General features: G+C 37.9%; 1 protein-coding gene across 1 annotated transcript in view; it reads left to right on the top strand.

Annotated features, from left to right (window-relative positions):
- The window catches only part of ZNF33B (zinc finger protein 33B), a 49,581-nt gene that overhangs the window by 190 nt on the left and 29,604 nt on the right, over nucleotides 1-19,787 (top strand). The window contains exon 2 of the mRNA XM_043476989.1: nucleotides 1,042-1,174. Coding sequence (XP_043332924.1) covers nucleotides 1,160-1,174 — 15 coding nt within the window. The 5' untranslated portion in view covers nucleotides 1,042-1,159. The remainder of the gene's footprint in view (nucleotides 1-1,041; nucleotides 1,175-19,787) is intronic.

Below are 19,787 nucleotides of genomic sequence, written 5' to 3'. Positions count from 1 at the left end.
GAGCTCCGTAGGCCCCTGGGACAGCGAGAAGGGGGCGTCTCCATTGAGAAGAGTGGGTCGAAGTCCCTGACAGACTAGCCCGAGCCCTGAGTTGGCGCCGCTGCGCGAGAGGCCGTTTCTAAGGGCTCAGGAGGAGGGGTTTAATATACAGACTAGAGGCGGCGGCTAGCGGGCGGCCCGGAGCGGGGCGGGGCTGCTGGGCGAACGCTTGCTGGGGAGGGGCGAGTGGTGCGGGGCGTGGGGTCTTGGAAGAACAGCCACCAGTCGGGGCTGATCAGTTAGCTTTGTACACAGACTCCGTTCCTTTGGTTCTCCATTTATCCTTTTTGGATTCCAAACTGCTCTCCAGTCATGTCCATTACTTCTTGTTTGTGTATGTTGTTTCTCTCTTCTGCTTCCCTTAGCATTCAGGAAAGATAGTCAAGAACTATCTGGTTTTTTGTCTCTTTGGATAAATTTCTTTCTCTTTGTTTCTGAAGATTCGTGCCTTGTTCAGATCAGTTAGTGGCGAAGACTAAAAGATCTGACTCATAAGCCAGTACTGTTTGCACTTTTCCATACAACTAAAAGCAAGTGTTTTATAGAAGAGTCTTCTGTGAAATGGCAACAACGATAAAACATGGGTCTTTATTTAAAGCACTGCTTTTTATAGCTTTCTGTGGAGTCACTAAGGAAAGGTTTAGTAACGTTAGTTGGGAAGTTAAACAGCCTAGTCCTGAGTTTCTTTTTCTTTCTTCTTTAGTCCTAAGTATTCTTTTTTTAACAACAGTTTTGGTGTAATTAATATTCCTTCATTGTGTGTATTTTTATTTGTTTTAATCAATTTTATAATTTAAAAAATTTTGTGAACACCAAGGGAGATTTAAACTGTTATAAAATATCCGTAGGCAGTAAATACTTAACTCTGAAAAAATTTATATCCAAGAGCTACATGGTAATAGTAGAGTTGTATTAGGTAGGCGGTCATCAACAATATATATCCCTGTCTTTGAAGGTCAAAGGGACATTAACATTTTTTTCCTTATCTAGTGGTGTGTTTAGCTTTATAGGAAAGGAGAATTCAGGAGCTGCCACACAGGCCGGATCTTTCATGACTCCAGTCCTCTTCTAACCCAGTGTATCTTCAGAGTTGTCTACATTTTTCCAAGAACAGCTGAAAATGAGTAAACTCCAGGTGAGTTTGTTCATTCATTCCTTTGTTTAACTGTGGACTTTGTGAGATTTTAAGAATCCATACATTAAGATGGGAAATCAGTAATAGATAAAAAATGAACTTCATAGAAAATATAAAGATAGCAAATCAAGAGCAGAATCAAGTTGGCTTATATATACTGATCATTTATATAACACAGTTTCTAAGTTAACCTGCAAATAGGTTTCTGATGTTTCTGATAACCATGGCAGAAAGGGAGACACTGTATTTTGGATACAAAAAGATTCCTTTGAAGACCCAACAGAGTCTTACTGGAAGATACCCTTTTTGCTCTTAACCTAGGGACATGTAGTAAGTAATTTCCAGGGACAGCCCTGAAATGAGTGCCTCAAACCATTCCTTACTGAGGGTAAAAGGGTTAAAGAGATGTTCAAATAATGAATTTTATGATAGTCGTACTTATTTTTAGAGTATGTTTAGAGGAATAAATGGCCTGCATGCCTGTTACAAAGCTATTTTATCTTAGCCAAGCTGTGCATAGAAGTCCTGAAACAGATGGTTCAAAGTTAAATTCTCTGGTGAATGTTTCTGAGTTCTTCAGTCAGATTTCATCCCATAGCATTCTGTCTTGGTTCTTCTCCACTTTAGAATCTATTCAGGTAAAAGTCACCAGTGACTTAATTGTAGTTGTCTTCCTTGAACAACGCTGCATTACTGACTGCTGTCTCCTGGAAGGTCTCCTTTGTTCACTTCTGAAACCACTCTTCTGATGGGTTTTTCTTGGGGTACTCCTCATTGTGCCCCAGAGTTTAGTTCTGAGTTTAGTTCCAGCTTCTGTTAGACTTCTCATTTTACCCCCACATTGGAAAAATATGTAGATAGTTGAACAATACTATATATTGTTTGGGGTGCTTTTTAAAAATACATAAACTATTTTAATGTATCTGTGATACAGTTTTCTGGTTCATTAATAATTTGAAATCTATTGATACGTAGTTTTATTCCTTTTAATGCCATATTTTTCCATTCTCAATATTCTATTGGTAGGTATTTAGGTACCTACCTAAATTTAGGTAGTTTCAATTTTTTAGTAATATAAGCTGTGCTACTATGAATATCCTTGTCACTCTCTGCACAAATACAGGTGTGTCTCAGACTCTAGAGCAGTGCTTCTCAAAGTGAGGGTCTTTGGCTGGAAGCAGCAGCATCACCCGGAAACTTGTGTGAAATTGCAGATGCTCATACCCTATCTCAAACCTGCTGGCAAAGAGATGGAGGGGTAGGCTCAGTAGTCTGTTTTAACAGGGTATTCATGTGATGCAGATAGTTGCTAAGTTTAAGAATCACTGCTCTAGGGTTCTGTGATTAATAGGTTTGAGTTATAAGATATGAAAATCAAGATTATTTTCCCTCCCATCTTTCCAGATATAAAAATTTCTTCCTCCGTAATAGGTGAAAAACTTTAATTTTGTGACTGATGATTGTGGTTGTACAGCTTTCATAAGTGTATGGCATTTCAGGTTTTGCACTGAGTTTTGTATGCATTCCCTATGTATTTTAAATGGTAATCTTTTGTTAAAACTGTTACTAATTATCTTTTCACAGTATGCTTTTTGTCTTTTCATTTAATAGTATATTTTCTGAAACTTTTATATTGTAATACAATCCTTTTGTGCTTTCTGTTTTTTATTCTTGTCTTCCTTACCCCAGGGGCCTAATGAAATTTTTTATTTTGTCTAAAAATGCCAAGCATGTTTTTTAAAAAAAAAGTATTTAGTACCTTAAGCCATCTGGAATTAAAAAAAAAAAAATATATATATATATATATAATGTGATTAAAGGACCTAATTTTATGTTACCCATCTGTAAAAAATAAAGAGCACAATAAAAGGATAACATTTCTTGACCAAGCACTAGCAAAACAGATATGAGTAGGAGTACCTGCCACATGTCTTCATTATGAAAGCTGCTGGCTTAGACTGGGTAGATTTTGTCATGTTCACAAAGTATCTATTGAGAGGCATGCAGGTTTTATTTACATTCCCACCAACAGTGCAAGAGGATTTCCTTTTCTCCACCCCCTCTTCCAGCATTTATTGTTTGTAGGTTTTTTGATGATGGCCATTCTGACCGACCGGTGTGAGGTGATACTTCATTGTAGTTTTGATTTGCATTTTTCTATTAATTAGTGATGTTGAGCATCTTTTCATGTGCCTGTTGGCCATCTGTCTTCTTTAGAGAAATGTCCGTTTAGATCTTCTGCCCATTTTTTGATTGGGTTTGTTTTTTGATATTGGAGAATGCTTAAGGTCTACTCTCAGCAAGTTTCTGCTATACAGTACTGTATAGTTAAGAATAGTCAACATACTGTACATTAGATTCTCCTAAATTATTCTTTTCTATCTTTTTTTATTGGAGTATAATTGCACTACAGTTCATTTACCATGAAATGAACCAGTTTTATATATATACATATATATCCCCTCCCTCTTAAACTTCCTTCCCACCCCACCCCCATCCTACCCATCTAGGTCATCACAGAGCACTGAGCTGAGCTTCCTGTGCTTTATAGCAGATTTACACCAGCTGTCTGTTTTACACATGGTAGTGTACATACATGTCAATCCTAATCTCCCAATTCATCCCACCCTCCCCTTCCTCCCATGTCCACATGTCCATTCCCTACATCTGCTTCTCTATTTTTGCACTGGAAATAGGTTCATCTGTACCATTTTTCAGTGGCAGCCCACTCCAGTACTCTTGCCTGGAAAATCCCGTGGATGGAGGAACCTGGTAGGCTGCAGTCCATGGGGTTGCTAAGAGTCGGATACGACTGAGCAACTTCACTTTCACTTTTCACTTTCATGCATTGGAGAAGGAAATGGCAGCCCACTCCAGTGTTCTTGCCTGGAGAATCCCAGGGACAGGGGAGCTTGGTGGCTGCCATCTATGGGGTCGCACAGAGTCGGACACGACTGAAGCGACTCAGCAGCAGCAGCAGCAGTACCATTTTTCTAGATTCCATACATATGCGTTAATATATGATGTTTATTTTTCTCTTTCTGACTTACTTCACTCTGCATGATAAACTCTAGGTCTGTCCACATTTCTACAAATGACCCAGTTTCATTACTTTTTGTGGCTGAGCAAAATTATTCTTCTAATAACTGAACATTTATACCTTTTGATTTACATCATTCCATTTCCCCTTTTTCCTAGCCCTTGGCAACCCCCATTTCATTCTTTCTGTGAAATTGGCTTTTATTGGTGGTGGTGGTGGTGTTTTTAGATTCCACGTGTAAGTGATACCAATAGTATACCTTTCGTTGTCTGACTTATTTCACTTAGCATAATACTCTCAAAGTCCATTTACATTTTTCCCAATGTCAGGATTTCCTTCTTTTTATAGCCAAATAGTATTCCATTGTATACATCCATTACATTTTCTTTATTCATTCTTCTTAAACATTCATTCATTCTTGAATGTTTCTCCCTTGGCTATTGCAAGTAATGCTACAATGAACATGAGGGTACAGATATCTCTTTAGGATAGTGGTTTTGTTCTTTGGGGTTTATACCCAAGAGTGGAATTGCTGGATCATAAAATAGTTCTATTTTAAATTTTTTCAGGAGCCTCCATAGTGTTTCCATAATTGCTACGCCAGTTTGCATTCCCACTAACAGTGCACAAGGCTTCCCTTTTCTCTGAATCCTTGACAGCATTTGTTATCTCCTGTCTTTTTGATAATAGCCATTTTAACAAGTGTGAGATGATACCTCATTGTGATTTTGTTTACATTTGATTAGTGATTTTGAGCACCTTTGGCCATTTGTATGTCTTTGGAAAAATGTTTATTAACGTTCTTTGGCCATTTTTAAATTGGATTATTTGCTTTCTTGCTTTTGAGTTATATGAGTTCTTTATGTATTTTGTATATTATCAGAAACATGTCTTGGGAATATTTTCCTATAGGTTACCTTTTCAATTTTCTTGATTGTTTCCTTGGCTGTGCAGAAGCTCTAACGTTTTTGTTTGTTTTGGCCACACCACGTGGCATTGTGGGATCCTAGTTCCCAGACCAGGGGATTGAACCTGCGTCTCCTACAGTGGTAGCTTAGAGTCTTAACGCCTGGACCACCACGGAAGTCCCCCAAAGCTCTTAGATTTGATGTAGCCCTGTTTGTTTATTTTAGCTTTTTTTGCTTGTGCTTTTGGTATCTTATCCAAGAATCATTGCCAGGAATAATGTCAAGGAGCTTCTTCCCTGAGTTTTCTTCTAGGGTCTTTTGTTTAAGTCTTTGATCTATTTCAAGTTAATTGTTCTGAGTGATGTAAGATCAGGGTCCAGTTTTATCCTTTTGCAGGTAGATATCCAGTTTCCTCAACACCAGTTACTAAAGAGATTATCCTTTTCATGTTGTGTGTTATTGGCACCCCCTCAAAAATCAATTAACTGTGTTAAGTGTGGTGTGGGTTTATGTTTAGGCTCTCTTTTCCACTTTACTGCAACTATTTTTATCACACATGATTCTCCCTTTCACTGTAATTAGTATTCACTTAATGTAACTGAACTGGTTCTTAACTCATCCATTCAGCAACCATTTATGAATATTTATTATGTGTCCTAGAATAAGATATAGTTTTTATAAGTAGCAATTCTTAGAATTATGTCAGGCATTTAGTTTTTATATTATTACAAGTCTTATGATAGAGACTTGTATCCCTATCAAGGTGGGCTTCCCAGTAGGTCAAATGGTAATGAATCTGCCTGCAATGCAGGAGACCTCGGTTCGATCCCTGAGTTGGGAATACCCCCTGGAGAAGGGCATGGCAACCCACTCCAGTATTCTTGCCTGGAGAATTCCATGGGCAGAGGGGCCTGGCGAGTTACAGTCCATGAAGTCACAAAGAGTCAGACACAACTGAGTGACTAACACTTTCACTGTGATAGAGATATAAACAAAATCCTGTTTTGTTTTCCTTAGGATTTTTTTTTCTAGTCAAAAATTAAGAGGTGGACCTTTTAAGCTTAAGATTACTGTTTTTTATGTTGGGTGATTTAATCTATTTTCATTTATTGTTGTTTGGTTTTAGGCCCTCTGTCCTACAGTGTATTTACTTGCTGTGCTTTCTTGTTGGTTGTTCATACATGTTTTATTGATTTATTTTATTTTGCTTTGTTTTTTTGACACTGAGTCAGCTTACAATGCAATATTCTATTTTAACATAGGATCCCTAAGTGATACTGTGTTTCTCCACCCTACCTTACTTCTCCACCTTACCAACTTACTTTACTTCTCAATCAGTGTACTATCCCTCTTCAGATATTTAAGCAGTGTCAGCCTTAGTACTTATGATACGTAGCTACATCAACAGATACCAAGATTTTTATCAACATATTCTCTATTAGCAACTTAAGAAAATATCACATTTTTAAACCTTTCCTTTCAGAAGATATAAATTATCTTGTTGTAAAGCCCTGTAGCTACTGGCTGTCAACTTACTGGCAGATATTTATTGCTGATTTTATAAATTCATTCACTGTTTCATATATTCCACTTTCCCCTTTTTTGAAGTCTGATTTTTTAATTCTGTTTTGTGCTATATCATGATACAATAAAGTGTATAAGATGCATTCAATATAAGTGTATACAGCCTTTTTTTAAAGACACATATATAAATCATAGTAACTACCAACTAGGTCAACATGCTTAATATTTCCGCCACCCCTTAAGGTTCCTTCATGACTTTTCCAGTCTTTAAGAACAACTTTTCTTCCCCTTTGTGGTGCTTGTCTATCATTATTTATTAATTTTGCCTGTTATTGAAACTTAGATGTATACAATTTGTGTGTACATTTTTATATGAGGCTTTTTTCATCAAATATATGTTAGATTCATCCATGTTGCTGCATGTACCAGTAGTTTATCTCTGGTATTGCTGCATAGTATTCCACTACATGAAAAGACAATTTACTTACCCATTCTCCTTTTTCTTTTTCCTTTTCTTGCCACTTTTATTCAACATATTATTGGAAGTCTTAGTCACAGCAGTTATATAAGACAAAAAGAAAAGAAATCCAAATGGGAAAGGAAGAAAGAAAACTTACATAATTTGCATATGACATTATACCATATATAAAAAATCATATGGGCTTTCCAGGGCAGTGCTTGTGGTAAAGAACCTGCCTGCCAATGCAGGAGACGTAAGAGAAGGAGTTCAAACCCTGGGTCGGGAAGATCCCCTGGAGGAAGAAATGGCAACCCACTCCAGTATTCTTGCCTGGAGAATCACATGGACAGAGGAGCCTAACAGGCTACAGTCCATGGGATAGCAAAGAGACACACACAACTGAAGTGACTTAGCACACAGCACACAAAAAATCCTATAGATGCCACCAAAAATAGAATAAGTGAATACAGTAAAGCTGCACAATACAAATTAACACATAAAACCTATAGTGTTTCTATACACAAAAAATGATCTATCAGAAACAAATTAAGAAAACAAGCCCATTTATAATTGCATCGAAAAATAAGATATCTAGGAATAAATGAATGTACCCATTTATCAAAACTTATCACATAATACATTAAGATTTGTGTATTTTGATCTTTTACCTAACATGTAAAATAAATTGTAAAAGAACGTTAAAAACACTGACTAGATAAATTTCAGTTCAGTTCAGTCTCTTAGTCACATCCGACTCCTTGAAACCCCATGGACTGCAATACGCCAGGCTTTTCTGTCCATCACCAGTTCCCAGAGCTTGCCCAAACTCATGTCCATCGAGTCAGTAATGCCATCCAACCATCTCATCCTCTGTCATCCCTTTCTCCTCTTGCCTTTAGTCTTTCCCAGCATCAGGGTCTTTTCCAGTGACTCAGTTCTTTGCATTAGGTGGCCAAAGTATTGGAGCTTCAGCTTCAGCATCAGTCCTTCCAATGAATAGTCAGGACTTTAGGATGGACTGATTGGATCTCCTTGCAGTCCAAGAGACTGTCAAGAGTCTTCTCTAACAGCTCAGTTCAAAAGCATCAATTCTTTGGTGCTCAGCCTTCTTTATGGTCCAACTGTCACATCCATACATGACTACTGGAAAAACCATAGCTTTGACTAGACAGACCTTTGTCGGCAAACTAATGTCTCTGCTTTCTTGTCTTTTTTTTTTTTTCTTTTTTAATTGAAGGATAATTGCTTTACAGAATTTTGTGGTTTTCTGTCGTACATCAACAAGAATCAGCCATAGGTATACCCATGTTGCCTCCCTCCCGGTCCTCCCTCCCCATCCCACCCTTCAGCCTGTCACAGAGCCCCTGTGTGAGTTCCCTGAGTCACATGGCAGATTCCCATTGGCTGTTTATTTTACATATGGTATTGTAAATTTCTATGTAACTCTCTCCAATATCTCCCCTTCTCCCTCCTCTCCTCCCACCGTGTCCATAGGTCTGTTCTCTATGTGTGTTTCTCCATTGCTGCCCTGAAAATAAATTCATCAGTGCCATCTCTTCAGATTCCATATATATGTGTGAGTATGCGATATTTATACTTCTTTAAGTTACTTCAGTCTATATAATAGGCTCTAGTTTCGTCCACCTCATTAGAACAGATTCCATTGTATTCCTTTTTTATGGCTGAGTGGTATTCCATTGTGTATATGTACCACAGCTTCTTTATCCATTCATCTGTTGATAGACATCTAGGTTGTTTCCATGTTCTAGCTATTGTAAATAGTGCTGCAGTGACCATTGGGGTACATGTGTCTTTTTCAGTTTTGATTTCCTCAGGGTACATGCCTAGGAGTGGGATTGCTGGGTCATATGATGGTTTTATTCCTAGCTTTTTAAGGAGTCTCCATACTGTCTTCCACAGTGGCTGTATCAGTTTACATTCCCACCAGCAATGCAAGAGTGTTCTCCCTTTTCTCCACACCCTGTCCAGCATTTATTGTTTGTAGGTTTTTTGATGATGGCCATACTGACCGACCGGTGTGAGGTAATACTTCATTGCAGTTTTGATTTGCATTTCTCTAATAATGAGTGATGTTGAGCATCTTTTCATGTGCTTGTTAGCCATCTGCATGTCTTCTTTGGAGAAATGTCTCTTCAGGTCTGTTTCCTAATTTTATCGGGTTTGCTTTTCTGGTATTGAGTTGTATGAGCTGCTTGTATATTTTGGAGATTAATCTTCACCAGTTGTTTCATTTGCTATTATTTTCTCCCATTCTGAGGGCTGTCTTTTCACCTTGTTTGTGGTTTCCTTTGCTGTGCAAAAGCTTTTACGTTTAATTAGGTCCTACTTGTTTATTTTTGTTTTTATTTCCATTACTCTAGGAGATGGGTCCTAGAAGATCTTGCTTTGATTTATGTCATCGACTTTTCTGCCTATGTTCTCCTCTAAGAGTTTAACAGTTTCTGGTCTTAAATTTAGGTCTATAATCCATTTTCAGTTTATCTTTGTGTATGGTATTAGGTAGTGATCTAATTTCATTCTTTTGAATGAAGTAGCTGTCCAGTTTTCCCCACACCACTTATTGAAGAGGCTCTCTTTGCCCCATTGTATATTTTTGCCTCCTTTGTCAAAAATAAGGTACCATAGGTGGATGGGTTTATCTCTGGGTTCTCTTATCTTGTTCCATTGGTCTCTATTTCTGGTTTTGTGCTAGTACCATACTGTCTTGATGACTGTAGCTTTGTAGTATAGTCTGAAGTCAGGAAGGTTAATTCCTCCAGCTCCATTCTTTCTCAAGACTGCTTTGGCTATTAAGGGTCTTTTGTGTCTCCATATGAATTGTGAAATTTTTTGCTCTAGTTCTGTGAAAAATGCCATTGGTAATTTGACAGGGATTACATTGAATCTGTATTTGCATTTGGTAGTATAGTCATTTTCACAATATTGATTCTTCCTACCCGGAACACGGAATATCTCTCCATCTATTTATGTCATCTTTGATTTCTTTCATCAGTGTCTTATAGTTTTCCATATACTTTTGACTCCTTAGGTAGGTTTATTCCTAGATATTTAATTCTTTTTGTTGCAGTGGTGAATGGTATTGGTTTCTTAATTGCTCTTTTTGATTTTTCATTGTTAGTATTAGGAGTGCAGGTGATTTCTGTGTATTGACCTTGTATCCTGCGACTTTGCTGAATTCACTGATTAGCCCTAGTAATTTTCTGATAGTTTCTTTTGGGTTTTCTATGTATAGTATCATGTCATCTGCAAGCAGTGAGACTTTTTATTCCTCTTTTCTGATCTGGATTCCTTTTATTTCTTTTTCTTCTCTAATTGTTGTAGCTAGGACTTCCAAAACTATGTTGAATAATAGTGGTGAGACTGGACATGCTTGTCTTATTCCTGATCTTAGAGGGAATGCTTTTAGTTTTTCACCATTGAGAATAATGTTTGCTATTGGCTTTTCATATATGGACTTTACTATGTTGAGTTAGGTTCCTTCTATTCCCATTTTTTGAAGCGTTTTTATCATAAATGGAAGCTGGATTTTGTCAAAGGCTTTTTCTGCATCTATTGAGATGATCATATGGTTTTTATCTTTCAGTTTGTTGATATGGTATATCATGTTGATTGATTTGCATATATTGAAGAATCCTTGCATCTCTGGGCTAAACTGGACTTGATCATGGCCTGTGAGCTTTTTATTGTGTTGTTGGATTCTGTTTGCTAGAATTTTGTTGCATCTATCTTCATCAGTGATATTGCTTGTAATTTTCTTTTTTCGTGTTGTCTTGCCTGGTTTTGGTATGAGGGTGATTGTGGACTTACGGAGTGAGTTTGGAAGTGTTCCTTCCTCTGCAGTTTTTTGGAAGAGTTTCAGAAAAATAGGCATTAGCTTTTCTCTAAATGTTTGATAGAATTCCTCTGTGAAGCCATCGGGTCCTGGGCTTTTGTTTTTTGGGAGATTTTTGATCACTGTTTTGATTTCAGTGCTTGTAATTGGGTTGTTCATAATTTCTATTTCTTCCTGGTTCAGTCTTGGGAGGCTGATCTTTTCTAAGTATCTGTTCATTTCCTCTAGGCTGTCAGTTTTACCAGCATATAGTTGCTCATAATATTCTCTTATGATCCTTTGTATTTCTGTGTTGTCTATTGTAACCTCTCCTTTTTCAATTCTAATTCTATTGATTTGATTTTCCCCTTTTATTCTTGATGAGTCTGGCTAAGGTTTTGTCAATTTTGTTTATCTTCTCAAAGAACCAGCTTTTAGTTTTAGTAATCTTTGCTATTGTTTCCTTCATTACTTTTTCATTTATTTCTGCTCTGATTTTTACCATCTCCTTACTTCTGATGACTTTGGGGTTTTTTTGGTTCTTCTTTTTCCAGCTGCTTTAGATGTCGAGTTAGGCCGTCTATTCGATGCTTTTCTTGTTTCTTGAGGTATGATTGTATTGCTATAAACTTCTCTTTACAAACTGCTTTTGCTGAATCCCATAGGTTTGGGGTCGTCGTGTTTTCATTGTCATTTATTTCTAGGAATCTTTTTATTTCCTTTCTTATTTTTTCAGTAACCTCTTTGTTATTTAGTGATGTATTGTTTAATCTCCATGAGTTTGTGTTTTTTGCTGTTTTTTTCCTGTAGTTGCTATTTAGTCTCATAGCATTGTCACGGAAGATACTTGATACAATTTCAATTTTCTTAAATTTACTAAGGCTTGATTTGTGGCCCAGGATGTGGTCTATTATGGAGAATGTTCCTTGTGCACTTGAGAAGAAAGTGTATTCTGCATTTGGATGGAAAGTTCTGAAGATGCCAATTAGATCCATTTGGTCTAATGTTTCATTTAAGCTTTGTGTTTCCTTATGGTTTCTCTGTTTTCATGATATGTCCATTGGTGAAAGTGGGGTGTTAAAGTCTCCTACTATTATTGTGTTGCTGTCTGTTTCTCCTGTTATGCCTATCAGTGTTTGCCTTATGTATCAAGGTGCTCCTTTGTTGGGTGCATAGACATTTACAATTGTTACATCTTCTTCTTGGATTGATCCCTTGATCATTATGTAGTGTCCTTCTGACAGATTGTTGTTCAGCTGGGAAAAATGCTGGGATCCTTGGCCTCCGAAGGAGAGGAAATCATTCAATGGCTTAGTGCAGGCTTGCCTTATCGTTTTCTGTGTATAAACGTTTCATTAAGTTACAAGAGATGCACCAGACGCTTTTGACATAGCTTAGAGAGAGAGAGGCATTTGACAATTAGTGTCTCCCCCTATGTTGTCTTTTTGCAGCTGTCTTAAATGTCTAGTTAGACATAGCTCCATCATCAGATAAGGCAGAGGACCCTCCATAGTGCCAAGTGGAGTTCATCTCAGGCCCTCACTCCCACTTTTATGCTTTTTTGAGATAGGATGGAACGAGCTGTGTCATCGAGAAGCCATAAAACAATTCATATGAATACCAGTTTGTTGAGCTATTATCAGCCCAAGGTTTGAGAAAAGATAAAAAGTTAGTCTGTTAGCATTAAGTGAAACCATTTTGAAGAAAGGCAAATTACAAAGCAAATACATAGTTTCATCAATATAAACTTAAGATAAATATTTCCATAAGAAAAACTCATTGGTTAGCTCAAGGTTTGAGAAAAGTTAAGTTCAGGTGGAACTGGGTGTCATCTTGGCAACACAGAATTTTAAGAGAAACCTTTAAATTTTGTATAGAGAAGGAAAAAATTCTGACACTTGTAGTTTGTTTCCTCCTGTCGCTTAAGGGAGAGATAAAAATGTCTGACACTTGTGGCCTGTTTCCTCCATTTGAAGACCCCTGGCCTTCCTGCCTGTTACCCTCTCACTTCTTTGTCTCTTACAACATTATTTAAAGTCTATTTTGTCTGAAATAAGGATAGCCACTCCAGCTTTCTTTTGTTTTCCATTCACATGGAATTTTTTTTCCATTCTTTTACTTTCAGTCTGTATGTGTTTCTAGGTCTGAAGTGGGTCTCCTGTAGGCAGCATAGGTATGGGTCTTGTTTTTGTATCCATTCAGTCAGTCTGTATCTTTTGGTTGGTGCATTTAATCTGTCTGCATTTCAGTTAATTGTTGACACACATGTTCCTGTTGGCATTTTCTTGATTGTACTGGGTTTATTTTTGTGGGTCATCTCTCTCTCTCTCTCTCTCTCTCTCTCTCTCTCTCTCGTCAGTCTGCCTCAGGGCGTCTCTCTCTCTCTCTCTCGTCCCTCTCTCTCTCTCTCTCTCGTGTCAGTCTGCCTGTGTGAGTCCCTTCAGTGTTTGTTGAAAGACTGGTTTGGTGCTGAATTCTCCTAACTTCTGCTTGTCCATAAAGATTTTGATTTCTCCATCAGTTTTGAATGAGGTCTTTGCTGGGTATAGTTAGTAATCTTGGTTGTAGGTTTTCCCTTTCAGTACTTTAAATACACCCTGCCGTTCCCTTCTGGCCTGTAGAGTTTCTGCTGAAAGATCTGCTGTTAATCAGATGGGTTTTCCCTTGTATGTTACTTGTTGCTCTTCCCTTGCTGCTTTTAGTATTCTTTCTTTGTGCTTAATCTCTGTTAGCTTGATTAATATGTGTCTCATGTGTTTCTCCTTGGGTTTAACCTGTAAGAGACTCTGCACTTCTTGGACTTGATTGACTATTTTCTTTCCCATGTTGGGGACATTTTCAACTATAATTTCTTCAAGAATTTTCTCAGTGCCTTCCTTTTTTCCTTCTTTCTCTGGGACCCCTATAAATGGAATGTTGGTGCGTTTAATATTGTCCCAAAGGTCTCTGAGGCTATCCTCAATTCTTTTCATTCCTTTGCCTTTATTCTGCTCTTCAGAAGTTATTTCCACCATTTTATCTTCCAGCTCACTTATCCGTTCCTCTGTCTCAGTTATTCTGCTATTGGTTCCTTTGGAGTACTTTTAATTTCAGTAATTGTGCTATTCATCTCTGTTTGCTTATTCTTTATTTCGTCTAGGTCCTTGGTGATTGTATTAACTGTTGAGTGCTTCTTGCATTTTCTCTGTCTGTTTTCAAGTTGTTGGAGCATCTTTACTATCATTATTCTGAATTCTCTTTCAGGGAGATTACTTATTTACTCCTTGTTTATTTGGTCTTGTGAGTTTCTACCTTGCTCTTTCATTTGTGCTGTATTTCTCTATCTTTTCATCTTTTTTTTTTTTCTTCTAACTTGCTCCACTTGAGGTCTCCTTTTCCCAGGCTTTAGGATTGTATTACTTCTTTCTTTTGATTTTTGCCTTCAGAGGGAAATGTTGGTTGAGTGGTTTGTGTTGATTTCTTGTTAGGGGTGACTTGTGCCTGTGTTCTAGTAGGAGGAAATCAAGCAGGTAATTACAGAAATACTGGGACATATACACACACACTTCCACACATACAGTTATAACCAAAGTGTTCTAAAGAAGAGTACAGGAGACTGACTTGGTGAGCAAGGGAAACCAGAGGTGATATCAACCAGTTGAAAGCAGAGTTATCTAATGCTCAATCTGGAGATCTCAGCATAGCAGAGGGCCACCTGGGGAATATAGCATAGAGGGCTCAACAATGTAACTTACTTGGTGAAAGAAGAGAGAGTGAAGGAAAAAAGGGAGAATAAGAAAAAGAGAGAAAAAAGAGAAGGGAGGGAAAAGAGAAAAGGGGGTGGAGACGATTAAAAAAGAGAGAAAAGAGAAATAGAAAAGAATGATGAATAGATGTATGTAGAGAAGATTTATATATGTTCAGGAATAGTTACAGTTGGTAAAGAACTATGGGAAAAGCAGTGGAATATATAAAAAATAAAATCCAAAAAACTCATCAAGAAAAAAGAAAAAAAAAGTGAAAGAGGAGAAAAAGAAAAAAAAATCTTAAAATGAATTTTTTTCTTTCTTTTTTTTTGACAAACACAAAGAGGAAAACTCCAAACCACCTAACCAACATTTGTCTTTTGGAGGTAGAAATATGTAGGGGGAATAAACCGTGTGTTTTATAAGAAAAAAAGAAAAAAATCTTTAAATGAATTTTTTTCTTTAACAAGGAAAATAAAGAGGAAAACTCCATAGCACCGCAAAAGGCTAATGTGAAGGTGGAAATACGATGGGGAATAAACACTATGGTTTAGAAAAAGAAAGAATCTTAAAATGAATTTTTTTATTTTTATAACAAGAAAAAGGAAAACTCCACAGCACTGGTAAAGGCTAGTGTGATGGTGAAGATATGTTGGGAGAATAAACAGTGTGATTTATAAGAGAAAAAGAAAGAAATTTAAAAAAGGTTCTCAAGGTCGTAGTTCTTGGTTGTGGAGTCTGCCCCTGTGGATGGCTTTGGGTTAGTGTCCTGCGATGTTCCCCTAGTTGAAGGAGCTTGTGCTTGTGTTACAATCGATGGAGCTGGATCTCGTCTCTCTGAAGGGCAGTGCAGTGTCCAGTAGTAGGTTTTGGAGTGTCTATGGGTTCAGCATGCCTTTGGGCAGTTGTTCTAGCTTTCATGGTGTTAGGTGCGTGTATTTCTGCAGCTGCTTCAAAGTGACCCTCTCAGCATATGCAGTGTCACCAGCCCCCTACTTGTCCCTGGGATCATGGAATAATGCTTCTGTTCCCCTGTCCTGCCCTGTGTTGCTGGTTGAAGCTTGCTAGGTGGGTGCTTGTGTGGATCTTTTCTTGTGCCTTCTGCCTCACGGTGACTTGTGTGGGCTTCCCTCCAGCCCCTGAGCTGACCCTCTGTGTCACAGGGCTTGTGTGCACTTGTTTTGGCTCCCCAGGCCTGCCCTTTGCTTCCTTGTGTGCACTTGTCTCAGCTCCCGTGCGTGCACTCTGCATTGCGGGGTTTATGTGCACGTGTTTCATCTCACCCCCTTGACCTCTCTGTCACAAGTGTTAGGTGTTCTTTTGGCTGTGCCAAGAGGGTTGTGTGCACTTGTCCAGGTTTGTACTCCTCCTGTCTGTTGGTGCCCTGGTCCCACTCTGCGCCAGCTGTGTTTGTCTGCCACGTCACACTAGGCCACCTGGGCCAGCCCTCTGTGCTTCAAGGGCTGTGCCCTGGCTGGGCTTGTATGCCACACCCCCCTCGGTTCCCCAAGCTTGCCTTCTGTTTGGGGCCACAGTCAATGAACTGCCAACAGGCTGAGAAGAGCAGTTTTCTCTGTTTACTGCCTTCTAAGTCCCTGCTTTGCCTAGTTTTCCGAGACTTTGAAGCTCCCCCTTGGGCCCGCCTATGAGGGATATTTCACTGTGCATGGGGACTCCTGATGTTTCAGGGCTCCCTCCCTCCCTTGGGGCATAAGTTCTTGCCCAGTTCTCCATCTTTTCCATTTAAAAACAAACAAAAAGACATATTTCCAGATTTGGACTTCCCAGTACAGGAGAAAGATACAATGTGCATATTCCAGCTAAGCATGATAGAATTCTACCATGGAGATGAGTCAAAGCCTAACTAATAATAAATTATTACTTTGCTTCCTTTTTTATTGTTTAGCTCATGAAATATAGAACTGTGAGCCTGGGACACCAAGTAAAGAAGGATGTCAAAGAAAACAGCACTGAAATTATGGCATATGTATGGTGAAGAAAGAAATATGTGAATTAAAAGATAAACAAACAAACAAACAAATATTATTTATTTGGCTACTCGAGGGATATTTTAATTGCAGCATGTGGGATCTAGTTCCTGGACCAGGGATTGAACCCAGGCCTCCTGCATTGGAAGTGCAGTGTCTTAGCCACTGCGCCACCAGGGTGGTCCCCATCTTTTCCCTTTTTATGTCTCCATCCTCTCTCCTACCTCATTTCAGGGAGCTTAGCCTGTCCCCCTGGAGGCCAGAGTCTTCTGCGGTCACCTAGAGGATGCTTTGTAGAAGTTGTTCCATATCTTGATGAGTTTTTGATGTATTTGTGCAGAGGCTGGTTATCTCCCCATCTTACTCCTCTGCCATCTTCCCCATTCTCCTTTTGATAGGCATTTTCTTTTTGTATCTAGTAGCTTTTAAGTTATATAGTTTCATATTCTTTTAGGTTTTACTCTAGATACTATAACTTGCATTTATGATATTGTTATTATAATAAATTTGTATGTTGATTTTCCTGCAGGGCTTCTTAACTTAGCTCCTAAAACTAATAATATCTTAAGTGATAAAAGCTGTAGGGAAATCTGTTGTTATAATATTGAGTTTTTTTTTCCCCTAGTTCCTGAAATAGCTCCAGAACATTTAAGATAGTGTTTTTTGTTTCAGCCATACCTGAGTTTATGTTAATGAGTGACTTTTTGAAATGTCTGTCAAGAATGAGGTACTGAGTACCAGGAGAACCAACCATCTGGTTCAGTTCAGTTCAGTCGCTCAGTCATGTCCGACTCTTTGCTACCCCATGAATCGCAGCATGCCAGGCCTCCCTGTCCATCACAAACTCCCGGAGTTTACTCAAACTCATGCCCATCGAGTCGGTGATGCCATCCAGCCATCTCATCCTCTGTCGTCCCCTTCTCCTCCTGCCCCCAATCCCTCCCAGCATCAGGGTCTTTTCCAGTGAGTCAGCTCTCTGCATGAGGTGGCCAAAGTATTGGAGTTTCAGCTTCAGCATCAGTCCTTCCAGTGAACACCCAGGACTGATGTCCTTTGGGATGGACTGGTTGGATCTCCTTGCAGTCCAAGGGGCTCTCAAGAGTCTTCTCCAACACCACAGTTCAAAAGCATCAATTCTTCAGCGCTCAGCTTTCTTCACCGTCCAACTCTCACATCCATACATGACCACTGGAAAAACCATAGCCTTGACCAGACAGACCTTTGCTGGCAAAGTAATGTCTCTGCTTTTTAATATGTTATCTAGGTTGGTCATAGCTTTCCTTCCAAGGAGTAAGCGTCTTTTAATTTCATGGCTGCAGTATACCATATGATGAGAGGGTTGGAATTCTCAGCCCCACCTCCCAACCTCTGAGGAGGAGTGAGAGTGGCTGGAGGCTGAATTAGCCACCGTTGACCAGTGATTTGATCAGTCTTGCATATGTAATGTAATCTTGATAAAAATCTGTGAGCTTATGGGATTCAGAGAGCTTCCAGGTTGTTGAACATGTGGAGGTCTTATTGGAAAGGTAGTAGTTCAGAGAGCATGGAAGTTTTGTACCCTTTTACCCATCCTTAGGGCTTTGTGTATCTCTTGCATTTGGATATTTCTGAGTTCTATCCTTTATGTTAACCCATTAATCTAGTAAGTAAATTATTTTTCTGTGTTTTGTGAGCCACTCTGTCAGATTATTAAACTGAACAAAGAGGGTGTGGGAGCCTTGATTTTTATCCAGTGGTTAGATACACTGGGTTTGCAGTTGGTGTCTGAAGTAGGAATGGTGTCACATGGAACTGAGCCTGGAATCTGATACTGTAGTTTCAGAATTGAGTTAATCACTTGGGATGGGAAAAGGTCCCACTAATTTGGTGACCTGAGTAGAGTAAAAGAGAGGAGCTGAACTTTTCCTTTACAGAATTCTTACTTTCATTTACCTTAAGTTAGTGCTTTACCTCTTCACAGACAGTGCCAGAATGTTTAAGCAGTTTAACTTTAATTATCCTATTGCTAATGTTTTGATGTATTTTACTTTCAGTGTTTTTCATAGATTCCAAAAGACATTATTTGTTGCTTTAAATTCCATTTTCAGTTTTATTTATTTCTTCCTGAAGTTTTTTTTTAAATTTTTTATTTTTTTAAATTTTAATTTTAATTTTTTTTCCATTTATTTTTATTAGTTGGAGGCTAATTACTTTACAATATTGTAGTGGTTTTTGCCATACATTGACATGTTTTCCCATCAGATATCATTTTCCTTACCTGTAGTATTTCTTGACTTGTGTGTATTACTGACAATTTTTTCAAACTTTATGTGGAAAATATATTCATTTTAGAAGAATATTATTTCTGGATTTAGAATTTTCTGGTGATATTTTTCCTAGCTCTTTTAAAATGACATTCCATTTTTATTTTCTCATTTGCAAGTTGCCCATTCAAATTTTTATCCAGTGTCTTCTCACTTTCAAGGTTTCTATTGAGAGATTTGCTGTCAGGTTTGTTACCAAGATGGCCTGCATTTTTGTCCTCATTAATTAAAAAAAAGTCTTTCTATATTAGAGATAGGACTTCTTTGTAAGATATATGTGTTCCAAATGTCTCTTTCCACTTTGTGTTGTACTTTTATTTTCTTTCTGTCTTTTGGTAAGGGTAGGATCTTAATATTGTAGAGTTATTAATGTAATTTGCATCCTATTTAAGAAGTATTTGCTTATTCTTAGTGTCATGAAGGTATTTCTTATGGTATTTGCTAAAATTTTTATTGTTTTAATTTTTCAAATTTAGATCTATATACTGTCTAAAATGGATTTCTGTTTACAGTTAAGATAGCCATAAATGCTCACTATAATTAAACACACTGTTTATTGAAATGGTTGTCCTTCTGTTATCCTTGTCAAAAATCAAGTGACATACATACATTTTGGACTCTTCCATTCTATTGATGCATTTGAAAATTCTTGTGCCTATATCACAATATTTTAATTATGATACATTGATAATATATTATACTTGATATATGGTACTCCTTATGGCTTAATTTTTCTTTAAGATTGTTTTGTGTATTTTTACCCTTTGCATTTTCACATATTTTAGAATTAGCTTGTCTGGAATTTTTTTGAAATTGGTATGAATTTTTATATC

The sequence above is a fragment of the Cervus canadensis genome, chromosome 8 (genome assembly GCF_019320065.1).
Source record: "Cervus canadensis isolate Bull #8, Minnesota chromosome 8, ASM1932006v1, whole genome shotgun sequence".
Classification (NCBI taxonomy): Eukaryota; Metazoa; Chordata; class Mammalia; order Artiodactyla; family Cervidae; genus Cervus; species Cervus canadensis.
The sequence above is the reverse complement of the archived record's forward strand: the minus strand, read 5'-3'. Positions and strand labels throughout refer to the sequence as shown.